This window comes from Antedon mediterranea, chromosome 7 (assembly GCF_964355755.1).
Source record: "Antedon mediterranea chromosome 7, ecAntMedi1.1, whole genome shotgun sequence".
Classification (NCBI taxonomy): domain Eukaryota; kingdom Metazoa; phylum Echinodermata; class Crinoidea; order Comatulida; family Antedonidae; genus Antedon; species Antedon mediterranea.
In genome coordinates, this window is record NC_092676.1 from 5,339,321 (window position 1) to 5,354,419 (window position 15,099).

Here is a 15,099-nt window from a genome sequence, read left to right on the forward strand (position 1 = left end):
TAGGCACAAACTACTGTACTCACTTTGATTATTCATGTACTCAGGAAAACTAGAAAACAGGCTTTCGGAAAAACCAGAATTCTGGAAAAATCATACCCCATTGGCTGGCCCACAAATGTCTAATTTTGGGGGGAGATTAAAGTGTTTTATAGAAACCACCTTGGCTATACAGTTATAAAGTAGTTAGTAAGACTACAGTATGTAGAGTAGACAAAATCCTAACTCGAGGCATCTGCGTTGGCCAATGAACATAACTGTACTTATGTCGTTTCCGAGAAATGTACGATACTCAGCACAAACCATTGAGCAATTAGTTTTAAAACAAAGTCCTTCGTGGCTATCTCAAACATTAACATAAATTCTGCATTCCATTTAAAAGGACATCTAAATTAATTATTACTTTAATATTTTAGGAAAGGTGATATCTCATGGGCATCTATTAAAACACACAAGATAAATTTAAATTTAATGAGGTATTTATTCTGATGCAAAGCAAGCTGGAGTAATTTATCATCATTTATTCAAGGATCACACCAGTGGGATGCAAACTGTACTTAGCAAGGCCAGCAATAACGCAATAAACAAATTATTAATACGTAAACAAATCTATTCATCCTTCATTCTCTAGATGTTCATCAAATCTGCAGCAACTATATTAAATGAGTTTCTGGTATTTTAAAAATAACCAATCTCCGTGAAGACAGCTAAAACTCAAATATATAAAATAAAATTTAATGAAACACCTCTATCAGATAATGGTAAAATAAAAATGAATGATATAAAAATGTTTTCAAATAAAAGCCTATAGAATAACACAATAATTTGTTCACTTTAGCATAAATTATGATATGAAAAAATAAAAAATAAATTAAAATGTGTTGTTGTTTACATACATTCAACAATAATGAATATGTCAGCAATTACTGTATCAGCAAGTCTTTATTTAATGTCCAGGTACCTCTTGCCAATGCAGCTGATTGGCCTTGTACGGTAATCTTGTACAAATTAATCTAAATTTCTTTTTTATCAAGCCTCATTTCATGCATGGACATTAATAATAAACAGCTTTATATTGCAGCAGTAAATACATTCAAACTCATGATCCAGAAAACAAAAAAAATTTACATTGCTCAGACTAGAGTAAACAGAGTTGTTATTGCACTTTGTGGACAAATATTGGTCCATCACAGATAAAAAGGTTACCAATACCATTAAAATTAGTGACGTAAACACAACAGTATAATGTAGACATTAGTCTGTAGGTACAGTAAAGCATGTTATACAGTAAACAGTACTACTGTATAAAATGAATTATTAGTTGAATAATTCCAAGAAAAATGTGAGCATTTCAATAACAACTTGTTTGTGTACAGGGCTATTCCAACAATAAACTGCTTGTGGCTTAGAGGGTTATCATTTGCTCCTACTTGTTTTTTTTTTTTTTTTTGTCTTTTGACTGAATTTGCGTGTTTCTTTTCTTTGTTCTGATTTTGTTGTTTTTTAAGTCTGCAACTTTTGATGTATATTTCTGTACAACTGTTATTTTTATATGAGCAAGAAATAAAAACAAACAAACAAACAAACAGTGGATGCTACACTTTTCAACTGCAAGCTTCTCCCTCAAAGGTCATGTCATGCCAGTGCTGCCTATTATATTCAGGCTCTGTGTGATCCGTCCACCACAGTGAGCCTAGTGAGTGAACTACAGTACTACACCGGGATAAGTCCCTACTCATCTAGTACACTAGGTTCTGTAAAGTACACATTAGCATTTTGTGTATGTACAGTACATTGGACCTACTGTTTGTAATCCTTACAGTAAATATGGGAAGACTCAAGCTGCTTGACGACTTAAAGGCTTCAAAATTAGTTTTCAATTACAGTATATTTAAAATTGTAGAAAATGAAAGGAAAAATATTGCAGTGTGTATGTATCAAATCAATTAAATATTATTTCTTTAAGGTCATCCATATTGGCACCAATTGATTAGCAATGATAACTGTGAAAGTGTATTTAATAATCTGTGTACACCATATGGTTCCAAGTCTGCTGACCTCAGCTTAGGCTAGGTACATAAAGCTTTCTGCTTTTATCACCAACAAAAAACCTTACGCACACACACTTTAATCAAAACATTAAACTGAGTATAATCACATACACAAGTATAATTTTTGGTTTAAAAAATTAGAAAAGCAAAACTTTGGTAAATTCCATTCTAAAGTATACTACTGTACATAGTGAAATCTCAACACCTACTGACTGTATAGTTATACAGTAATTTTCTACAAATTTCATGTTTGTCAGAGGCTGAACATCGTAAAAAAACCATAGAGATGTTGCTGTTTTTAAAGACGTATAGGGTATCAACAAGTTAAGGTGGGGTAAAAAATGGTACATTCAGGTATCAAGAGTACTTTGGGTGGGTGCTGTGTTGGAATTGGGAAACTATGGACCTGTGGAAGGTCTTAAAATGGGTTGGGTTAAATAATATGTTGAATATGGATACTGTATGTGGTGGGTGTATTGTGTCTAGTAATATAATGCTATGAAGAAAAACAAAAGAAACTGAAATTAGGAGCCAGAATTTTATGTCAGCAAGTTGACCTCAACATTTGTTTAAACATTAAAATATAAGAATGCAAAACATAAGACTTTCATACAATTTAAAAACAATTTAATTTCCCTTTCTATTACTGTATCGCTGTACCACAGGAGGAACTAAAGTGACTCAATGCATGAGGTCATGATAGTGGTATTCAGTTGATAATAAAACTGACCCAAGTCACATGTTGCTAAGCTCAACATGAAGATCTGAAGCACATTCAAGACGACCTAAATTGAAATCTGCAGCTATTGCTGATCAGTATGTGGGACAGTTCACATTTTGAATGAAGGAACAAATGCGATGAGACTCTCTTCCAATGTGAATTCTTATTTGACTGTCTAACAACAATTAATCAAAATAGGCTATAGACATTAGCTATACAAAAGCTCATACAGTAACAGCTGCTGCTAGCCTTGCTATGTTTATAATGGAAATGGAAATGAAAACTCACAGGCCCATAATAACATTTGATAACATGCTTTTTATTACTTAATACTATAATAATTATCCTTTACCAGCTAGTCAACGACTTGTGATACCAGTTTAACTTCTAATTTTCTTCGGAAATGGATTATTTTTTATTTATTGTTATTTATATTGCTTGTAATGAAAAAATTACCATTGTAAAATAAATGTTTATTGAACTGAACTGAACAAGATTCCTAGTAAAGATGATTAGAAATTTACTGTATATTAACACACATGTGAAATATTCTAATTTGATTTTTAAAGCAATAAATACATCAAATGTTATGTTTACAGTAGAAAAACTATATATTAAAAAAAAAAAAGATAGAAAATGTATAAAAGTCTGACTGAATTTATTTAACTTTGTAACATTTTTCTAAAAAAGTAAATAAATCAACAACAAAAAAATTGACCGAAGAAAATACTATTTAAATTACAAATAGTTACCCGGTATAAATCAGTTGTTGAAACAACTTCTCATTTTCCCCCTTTTTAATTTCCACTTTCATTAAAGACACCTTCCCTACAATTTGTGACGTTTTGTAAAAATAATACATATGGGTGTTTCCATAAATAAAGGGGCCAAGGTGTGACATTAGGGTCAGAATTTCAAAGTGTGACATTCTAAGTCTAATAATCAATTCTAAATAGTATATCATGTACTTGAACTAAAAAAAAGAAGCAAAATACACATTAAATCTGTTGTCTCTATGTAACAGCATTTATATAGTATCAACATGCATAGCAAATTTCACGTGTAACGGAGACACCAAAATCACATTATCTACCCCTCTTATAAGTTATTATTAATAACCTAAAACTGTTTAAATTGGATTTTTAAATAGCTTTTGGGAACATCTTCAATGCAGAAAAATATTATTTAAATCACACCTTTTCAAATTTAAAAAATAGCTTATGAAATAATTATGCAAAGCCGTTAAAGTTGACTTAATTTCTATATAAAAGATTTGTAAAGTCACTGCTGTTTAAAAATTACATGTAAACAATACAGAAATGAACAGAATATACCTCAAGTATATACATTTACTAGCAACAAGTCAAATCAGGATCATACCTCCATGTGGAAATAAAACAATATGGTTCATGAAATATAAATGGAAGATTTCACGTGTAACGGAGACACCAAATGTTCACTTTAACTCGTCACAATGTTTTATGAAATGGTTTTGATATGCAGCCATTTTTAAAGTGTAACAAATGTGGTTACTACTGCATACAATTGATAAACTGGTAAAAATAGTATATCAAATACTATATTTTAATCAATAAAACAATATAATTCATGCAATAAAAAATTGAAGTTTTCACGTGTAACAGAGACACCAAATAGTTCACTTAAATAAGTCAACAAGAACTACTACATTATTTTTAAAGTGTGACAACTGTAATTACTACTGCACACAACAAACTGCTAAAATATACTATTAATAGTCATTTACAGTAAAATCATTGAGAATACATTTGGATATACTTCGCATTAACACTCTTGTTCAATCATTAAAACGTATAATCTATATAAATTTACGTGAGGGAAAAATTTGGTAAATCGCGCATTACTTCTAAAATGTTTACTCAATGGTATATAAAGTTGGTTCGTACTTTCAGTGCTGATTTTAACCACCTGATGTAACCCTGTTTAATAATTTAATTTCAGTTATGTAATTTTTTTTTACGCTGAAATTACTGTATATTCGAGAACCGTCTGTGGGCTGATGTTTCTTTGGTTGGTCTTTTTGTTGATGCGGCATCTCTATTTTTGGGGTTAAATGCAGTTCTCAATTGGAACGGTAACATTGTTGATAAACTGCTGATCTGTATAGATGAAAAAAATGACAATGAAACATTAGATTTGCCCATCTGGGTTAAATTTGATTCATCATCATATAGAAATATAAAGTATATAATTAAGTATTTTTAATATAAATTATACCAATTTAAATAAAAATAAATATATCTATTATTATTATAAAATATGTTAGGCCTACTATACTAAAGAAAGTGTTTTCTTATCTTATGTTGATGGATTATAATATTTATTATTATTAATTATAAAACAATAAATGAACACTGTATATATTTGTCTTTCTTGAGTTATGCTCATAAATTGATTTGACTAAAACTATTGCTTTCTTTTCAGATTATTAGTTTAAAATATTAATTTTATTCATCAAATATTTATTATTATCATTTTATTATTATAATAAAATTAATATGTTACTGATAATTTTGTCTTAGTTATACTGGGTATAAATGTTTTTTACGTATTATTTTTAAATGTTGTAAAATGTCTGTTGACTTTATTTCTCATTCTTTTATAATTGTTTTTAAACCACATCGGGGAAAACAGTAGACTAGTTATAATGTTGAAGTCTATGGAATATATTTAAAACGAAGAGTAAATAAAGGTTCCCCATTAAACTAAGCGCGATCTCTTTGTAGGGAGCCGACGAAGCAAGCATGTGGGTTTTGGCCAACAAAATAAAGGTTCACCGAACCATGACCGAAATAATACCAGTCACCCAATTTGAGCACCGGGAGTCGCCGAGCCAGCAATCACGTTGGTTTTCAATAAAAATTAAAAAATAAAGGTCCATCAAACTGAACAGCTAAAAATAAACGCGATCTCAATTTGGAGGAGAATTTTATTAGCCAAGCACGTGGTGTTTCGGAAAACCCTATTAATAATCATCGTACATGGAGTATATACACTCTCGCTGTAGAAATACCGCCGGAGTCGCCGAGTCAGCTAAAAAATAAACGCGATCTCAATGTGGAGGAGAGCTCATTAGCCAAGCACGTGATATTTCGGAAAACCCTTAATAATTATCGTACAGACCTGTAGAAATACCAGTCACCCCTTTCAGCTTCGGAGTCGCCGAGCCAGCTAAAAATAAACTTATCGCAATGTGGAGCAGAGTTCATTGCCCAAGCACGTGGTAATACTATCCTATTACTATTAGGAGAACCTATTGTTCTTTGTTGTTTTGATTTGATTTCGTTCATAATAAATTGTTATCCACAGCCTTGCGTTTATATTATATGTAATTGTTTTTATCAATTTAAATAAAGTTATTAATTATTATTAAATTTATAAAACCTTAGTATATCTTCCGTAGATTGTAATTGAAACAAGTTAAATATTCCCTACACATCAAGTGAAATCGCCCAAATATGATAGGCGCGCATACGCGACAACCAAGTTGCTTGGACTCGCTCACTATAGTGGAGGGTATTTTAAATGTATATTATAGTAAACATTTAATTCATATTTTATCTTGTCGAATAGCAACGTTAAATAAATAAACAAAATTATGTACTAATATTACACATTATTTTGTGTAATATATTTTTTATTATAACTGAAATGAACCAAATACAATTCTTTTTTTTCCTACTGTAACAAATAGAATAGTCAAAAACGACGAATTTGTTTTTATTCTGAAAGTGGTTGTAAACTATGGACTTTTATCCCTATTTCTTGTGACAATAATTAAATAAATTTTTATTTTTCTGTGTCATATAGAAGCAATAACCAAATAGCAAACACATAATGTAAAATTTAAAGATTTTATGGTAACTAATTGCTAATTATTTGCAAAATACTACACCAGTATAAGGTCTAGTACACTACGTAACAAGACACGGCGTATCTTCTACGATGTTACGCTGTAACCTGCCTAGTGGAAAATGTTTTGCAATTTTGCTCATTAATTTGTTAAATATTAATCAATTATAGGCATATCTGTTCATTGGGTATACATTATGAAGCTGCTATGAGATAAACAACATTCCTACCACATTAAAACAAATATCAACTATATAGTATCAACAAACTACCAACGTAACCGTGTCTCATTGTGTATACGACACCCAGTTTTTGACTATGATGTTGACGTTAGAGTACGAAGATAGTTTTGGCGTTTAATTTTCTTGTATTTTTCATTATAACCCACTATTTTCTAAATTCTAAAAACTAACAAAATAAAAATACACAAAACTTACATGCAATGAAGCGCGTAGAAGTTATTTACAACGTAACAGTTGAAACAACGTAACAGAGGGACACGAAAAGTCTCTACCGCTGTAACTCGAAATTAGCGCGGATCCTAACGATGATTTTTTCGCCGAGACTTTAGTTCGCCTGCTTCTTGAATCACGTGACCTTCAACTTCAGAAATAGCTCTCGCGGCGTTTACCACCGATGGTCTATGAATAACTACGTAACGAATATACGAGACACGAAATGTTCTAAAAAAATAGTTTTTCGTCTGTAACTGACTAAATAAAATCGCCATTTTGTAGAACATTGTGTAAGGTAAATTTCAGTGATCTGTTGTAGTGAATGTAATTCGATTTTCGTCATTATAGTGGTACTTCTTGTGTCTGTTCACTAATAAAGATCGTACTAACAACGTAACAAAGTGAGACACGAAATGTTACGTTGTGATGCTGGACGTCGCGGACCGTTGTGTGGAAAACAAAAAATCGTGGGAAATTGTAATTAGCTTATATTTAACGTTGCTTTGTACTCTATTGTGATGATAAATAAATACAAAATAACTATTGCTGTAGTATATTTTTTAAACTCTGATATGTCAGTGTATTTAAATGTCACACATATTTTAATAAAATGAGCTAGACACCACGATATATTTTTTTTAAAAATCGTTTTTTTTTGCAATTTTTTTTTTCCAACATGTAATAGTATTAACCCATATTATTGTTCTATCATATGATAAAATCATTTTTTAAATAACTATTACCAATTTAGAGTAAACAGCAAACTAACTATCACCAATACTAAAATACCCACTGGCCCCTTAATTTATGGAAACACCCATATATATTACTTTAAAAACATTAAACCAGGTCATTCCTTGTCTTAAATGTACGTTTTATGGTAAATTATGATAAAAAGTGAGAAACAATGCACTACCTAGGTAGCTCGCGGTGACTGACCTCTCGTGGACGGTCTTTAGGCCTAGCCTAGCTAGGCTTAGTTTTATAGGCCTAGTTGGTAAACATCGGTAACGTACGAACATCGTACGCTAGCTATATACTGTACCTAGCCTGACGTTGTATAGTTGCTGCATTAATTGTCTTTCTATTTTTGCCAGACTCCGTTGATACAAATTGGGGAAAACCCGGTATTTTTGCTGAAAAGTTAGGAGTCTTCCATTTGTTTTGGCCTCACGATCGATCGAAAAGTGGGTGAAGGTGTCTTTAATTGTTTTTGTTTGCTATTAATTTTCTGTTGATTGTTTCGCGCTTAAAAGCTCCCTACATTTTGCCCTATATTTAATTGAACATTACTTCATTATTGAAAATCACTAAAATCGTTATATATCACTTGAGGGCATAGTTCATGGACTATACCATTTGTGGAGAGGGGTGTTGAATGAAAATTTCTACTTTTTGAGGTATATCTCGCTCTTCGAGGAGAAAGGCTATTGTCAGTTTATCCAGGTAAGCTAGGCACGAAATAGACCACTAAAATCTTTATATATCATTATGTAAAATGTCTTCATTCTGCAATGTTTAAAAAGAGGCTTGTTTGACGATTTCACTTTTTCTCTCGATGTATTCAAACACATCTATGCATTGTTTTTGTATTAATTCAGGGCATGAACTGAAATATGGTCAACACCTACTGTTACAGTCTACTGACAATGTGCTGAAAACAATAGAACTATAGATAATGTACAATGTGTGACATTTAAGCCACATCTTCAAATTAAGTACTGTAAAAAGCCCATTGTCTTTTGTCTAACTAAGTGATAATAGCTAAAGGATTACCGATCCTGATATTCCTAGTTTTAAAAAATTCAAAATCATTACTTTTTAATCATCTTTCAATTTTATAATATAAGTATTAATAATGATAATAATTATTATTGTAATATTCTAAATGCAGTATCAGAGGCATAAACCTTCTTATAACAAATGTGCAACAAAAATATTCAAGAGAGTATTCAAAGTAAGGACTAAAACTCTGTCTACACTATCAAAAATTATGTGATGTGCCCCATCACTACCATATTTGGGTATATCAATACCATATTTGGGCACATCACACTTTTTTTTGTCAAACTAGTTTGATAGTGTAGACAGAGTTTAATTAGTTCCCACTTAGACGGAACACAACGACGCAACAGGTTACCACAAGTAATTTGACCAAACATGACGCGATGGCATCAAAACTGTCGCTTGTGATTGGTCAAATTACTTGCGATGCTGTTACATTCTTGCTTGTGGTAATAAGCTTTAGTGAATGAAAAAAGTATATTAAATTTATCATGATTGGAAGCTCTGTAAATGGACAAGACTGAGTCCTACAGTACTATGCTAGTCCAGGAGGGAAGGGTACTTAAGGCCGGCTTTTTATTTCCCCCTTTAACGTGCAAAAAGCTTTGATACGGTACTTGGATTACACAACAACTGCAATTATTAAATATGCATATTATTATTATATTATTATTAATTATAATTGGCAGACTAGGCCTAAGCTGATTTGAACCTTTCATTTTTTGGTGGCTGATGATTCATCAGAATTCAAATTTTGTATCAACTCTAAACTAGACTATCTATCACTATTATTTTCAATCAACAATGAGAAGAATTAGAAACCTACACAAATAAAAATATTTTCTTACTATTTGCTCTAGGCCCTGGTGCTGAGCTGTGCTCCACAAGGATAATATTCTCGCGGGCTGAACACGATCCTGCATGCCAACGACGAACAATAGTTAACAGCCATGCGGTACACAGGCAATCTGGTTAGCTTCACTTATAAAACCTTTAAAATACTTCTTAAAAATCACTAAAACTGGTACAACTAACAGAAAATAAAATAAGAAAATATTTATCCCAACTATGCTGTATACTGTTCCATATTTTCGACATCTTGGTCGCTTATTTTGCTTTTTCTTTTTGTCGGAAAATCGTCATTTCATCACTTTCTCTTACACACCACCAACATACGGCAACACAAACAGCGCACTCAACAACACGCGAGATCAGACGGGGAGGGGGGGGGGGGCGATCACCCGATGACGTCGGGATAAAACCATTATTAAATAGGGTCAGGGATTTCTTTTTCTTAATTCTCTACATCATAAACATTGATTTACTAATTTTTATTACACTTAATCTTGTACCAACCATTTATATTAAAATGTATGGATAATAATATTATTATCATATTATTTATTGTAAAAACTTATTGAATAATAAATGTTCATTATTCTTTGTTTACCTTATAAATAGTAGAGCGGTGTATCGCAACAAGACCTAAAAATACCAAACCAGATGATTAAAAGCAGATAAAACAAATATTTTCTATAGGCCTCCTAGGCCAGGCTGGACAGCATATCAATGGGAAATACATTTCTTCAGCGGGTGCAAGTATTGTGTAATAATATTTTATACATCATCAGTACTGTAGTTGGACAGAGGGAGCTGAGAATTGAAGGAACAGATTTACATTTTATGACGTCATTGTATGACGAAATATTGACTGTGTGGTGCAGCAGTCTGTTTATCGTAGACAATTACTTTTTAAAATCAATAATCAGCCCACATTATTATTTTTAATCACGTAAATACATTATCAAGCCTAATTAATTGTGGATGATGAAAATAAATGATAAATAAAAGACCATTGGAGGAGAGCCGTCATTCTCAGTTCCAACTCGATCTTAATTTTCTAGTGCATAATTCCCTATTAATTAACTTTTTTTTTTTAATTCATGCTCAGATGTTTTCTTTTATGAATATTTTAAAGATATATTGTCCCCTGAATTGCTTTTGTTTGTCCCATAATAGTTGGATTGAAAACAAAATTACGTGAAAAACTAATTTAAAGCAAAAATTGGCGGCCACCAGGTTTTTGGTTGAATAACCGATTTTGTTTTTTTATAAGTGAAAACATTTTTTTTCTACGGAAGTGATTAAAACGTTATTAAAACAACAAAATGGCTTATTCTAAGTCCGATTTTATTAATATTCATTTTTTAGGGACAATACATCTTTAATATTCGATATCAGACGTACGTCTGTGAAGACAGTTTTACGCGCTTAGTCTTGCACTTCAGAAGGCATAGTACCTCGTACGGTCGACTTTTCAACTTTTACGTCAAGGCCTACTTTACGACTGCATGGAAGTCTACTACTAGCCGTAAACAATTGAGGGGGTTCATACAGTTCTGCCAGTGGGTGAAATGCTGCTGTTTGCCTATCCAAACTAAGACAATGTAATGGAGTAATTTTAATAATAGTAATATTCTTTACTCCGTGAACAAACAAATGATATGTATATTAATACATAATTGCAAGCCTTATTCATAATTAATAAAATAATATTTATACACAGAATAGGCCTATAGGTATTTTTAATGATTGTATGGTTTATTAAAACAATTTTAAAAAGAACAGATTTTTATATCCGCATGTTGAGAGTACAGTACTAAAGTAGGCTAATTTATTGTTAATGATGCAATACAATTTTTTCATATTTCATTATTAAATGTCTGTTTAATTTCCTGTGATAATACTTATACAGAATACTTTATCTAACTAACCTTTCATTCTGGAAACGAAAAACAAACAAAGTTATTATCTATTTTTACATAGCGCCACCACCAGGCCTTCGACTACTCCAAGACTGGTAGTTTATTTATTTATTTATTTGGAATTACACCTAGATCGGTGGCACACTTAGCACAAAGGTGCATCCTTCATAATAACAATATAAAATATAACAATTAACAGAAAAGTAAAAAGGCAAAAACAACTATCAACCCCTATCCTACCAATTTAAATCGATGCATACAGTAGATCATTACTTTACACAAATGAATACAAAACAAAATATAGTAAAAGTGTATTAAATAAAATCAACTGATAAACACAGCTTATTACGAAAACCCATCAACCCCCTTCCCCACCCCCTTTTTCAATTTACTTAATGTAGCAATGTAGATAACATAGTTATTGAGTCATGGAATTCAGGTAGTGTAACACGCAAATTGTGCCAAAATTTTATTTGTACAAAATATGAATCGCCGTCTAGAACCACACTAATTCACCACGCGGGGTAAAAGGGGATTGATTAATGATTGGCAGACAATGAAAGTCACCACCTAGCTGTTAAAGATTCTGCACCGGGTAAATACGGTATAGGTACTAGGTCTACTCTATGGCATGGTTAACAGGCTCATAAAAACTTAAGAAAATGTTACAATTTTACATTATTTTTCCTTCTGTTTTAAAAATCAACTCATCTCCTAAATGTTTTGGGTGAATTTGTTATTGGTCTATCGTCAATGTAAACATGTAGCTCGTATTTACCTAGCCAAAATTTCTTACATTGTGCCGTCAATTTAAATCTGTTGGAGTTATGTTTTTCAATATTTACAGTTAAGTTGTCATTATCATATATCATTCTAGCGTTTATTCGGTCTATTTCGATATCAGGTGATAGACTATCAATTTTATTCACCTGAGCATATACTCTCTCGGCAATTGATATTACCATTTGGATTTTCCAACAGTCAGTTAGTCGCTTAGAAAATAGGCCTACATTGTAGGCTACAGTTTCACTATCTATTCGTGATGATTGACATCTGCTGTTAAAGGAATGACTTTCATCATTGGCGTTATCTTCTGGTTCTAGTTCTGACATTGAACGTTCTTGACATCTCAAAGCATTAGTTGCTCTGTCTCTGGATCGCCTTGCAGTGACGTCATCACTGTTTACCTTCCGATCAAGACTAGCCACCTGTAACTGTTTATCCAGATTGGTCACAATTTCTTTAGGTTTGTCTGTTTGTTTTTTGTTAACTCTTATTTTGTCAACATGTAACTCTTTACACAACTCCTGTTCTCTGGCTTTGATACTTTCGATGAGTGACTCAGTGCAGTCGTGGATGTCTTTCATACAGGAAGCTTTCTGTTGATCTGCAGTATTTTCACGAACCTTAGTAAGGCTATTCTCCACCTTTTTTCCATAATCAATCATATCTTTCTCTAATCTGTCTGAAATCCCTCGAAATCCATGCAATGGTTCAGCAGCACTACCTGTATTTTCTCCATTTTCGACAATTGCCAATAAACCATTAGCCATGAAGTTTGATGGTAGACTGTCAATAACAGCTTCTGTAACTGGGTGTCTTTGATAGCACCGTGGGCACGTTAGGTTTCCTCTCCGGTTTTCTTGTATCCGTTTTTTAAGACAACCTTTGCAGAAGCTATGACCGCACATAAAGACCTTTGGTTCTTGAAGTTGTTCAAGACACAGTGGACATTCCAACAGTTTGCTTAGTTTGCTATCGGCCATCTTTGGTGTTTTCTGGAATAGAAAAATGTTGAAGGATTAGGCCATATTTAGTTATGTTTGTAAGCTTGAGCAATGGCAAGCGACAGCTCGAATAATCCATCACTTGTTGCGTCCTAGAAATGTGAAACAAGCTTTAAGTGTATAACCATTTTCGTAAGCCGGCCTAATCGACACTCTTCCTATGTACACCAATGTATAGATAGACACAGTCATGGCTTGCTTTTGCAAGTCAATTCAATTCAATTTCTATTTATTTCGGAAATATCATCCATATTAATAAACTTATAAACAGAAAAAGAAAATTCGCAAACGATAAGCTTAAATATACAGGATACTTCTCCATCCACAATACATTTTTGAGTTATGAAGCATCTTGCAAACACAAGCAATAAGGATGTTACCACTATTCAACATACGTTGCATGAAACCATAGGTAGATTTTCGCATGTACTCATTAAAGGAAGAGACACCATATTCAATAAACATTGCACTGGCACTACTACTTCTAAAGACATTACGTATACGGCGCAGAGCATTATTGTAGCATACATTAAGAGATCTTCATACGATAGTTACACCAAAGGGCTGCACAATACATATTAATACAGTAAGATCTAAAGAGACAACATTTAACATTGGTAGAGCATTTCATAAATTTGCGATTGAGTGTTAAACAGATATAAATTAGGCACACTTACTCTTTATCTTGAAATGTATAGAAGTTGTACAGTATTGTTTGATATTAGGTTAACAGGAGGGTTGGTAAAACATCAATTCTGTTTTAAAACCTCGTGGTGGTGGTGTTGAGGAGTGTACCGTACTGAACTTTGTCCTATGTAAAGCCAATGTATAATGCTATTTGTAGATTACAGGGGAAAAGACGTTGGGGTTAGGGTTAGTGTTCGTTAATCATTACCGTAATGTAATGTAATGTGTAATGTATTCTATTGTCATTTCAACACACATTCATTAAATCAGTTACAATGATATATAAACATAGGCCTATTTTACTATCCTCAAAATGGAGTTCGAATACAGACGGTCTGCATGACGGAATGAAGATAATATTTGTTATTAATTAATACTCTTTCCACTAATACCCCTTTCACACCAAAACTCCGGAGTGTCTCCGGAGTTTTGCTTTTGGTGTGAAAGGGGTATAAGTATTCTCCTCATTTAACAAATCAAAATCCAGTATTTGTATGCGGCACGTACATGTGTTCTAAAACAATCGTATTTCGTTGCATCATTTGGAATAGAATAGGAAGAATTGTAATATAAATGTCGTGTTTGAAACTAAAGTTGGTTAGTGTAGATATCTGCACTTGCTTTCTGCAGTTTCCTGAAGTTCGTCAACTGCTGGTCTACACTGTAGTTTGGAACTTAAAGCTCTGTCTACACTATCACACTTTATGGGATGTGTCCATATATGAACATAATGATGTCATATCATTACCTTATTTAAGTATATAACTACCATATTTGAGCACATCAAACCTTTTTTTGTCATTATCTAGTTTGATAGTGTAGACAGAACTTTGGAAACTTTGAATAAACTCATCAGTGACAAATACTTCACTCAGTTTTTGAGCGATTTCTTAGATAGTTTTTGTAAAAGATACTTAAAAACGAGTCGCATTTACTGAAATCTGTTTTTTCCTACCATAT

General features: G+C 32.3%; 2 protein-coding genes across 2 annotated transcripts in view; both read right to left on the bottom strand.

Annotated features, from left to right (window-relative positions):
* Positions 1-10,073, bottom strand: part of LOC140054918 (homeodomain-interacting protein kinase 1-like) — a 66,937-nt gene extending 56,864 nt beyond the window's left edge. The window contains exon 1 of the mRNA XM_072100041.1: positions 9,749-10,073. The gene's annotated coding sequence lies outside the window, so the exon portion shown is untranslated. The remainder of the gene's footprint in view (positions 1-9,748) is intronic.
* A 1,973-nt stretch (positions 10,074-12,046) lies between these two features.
* On the bottom strand, positions 12,047-14,211 carry LOC140054877 (uncharacterized). The gene is made up of 2 exons (XM_072099981.1): positions 14,130-14,211; positions 12,047-13,443 (listed from the first exon to the last, which is right to left on the bottom strand). Exon 2 carries the CDS (start codon positions 13,429-13,431, stop codon positions 12,373-12,375), a length of 1,059 nt encoding a protein of 352 aa, XP_071956082.1. The 5' UTR covers positions 13,432-13,443; positions 14,130-14,211; the 3' UTR covers positions 12,047-12,372.
* Between the last annotated feature and the right edge of the window lie 888 nt (positions 14,212-15,099).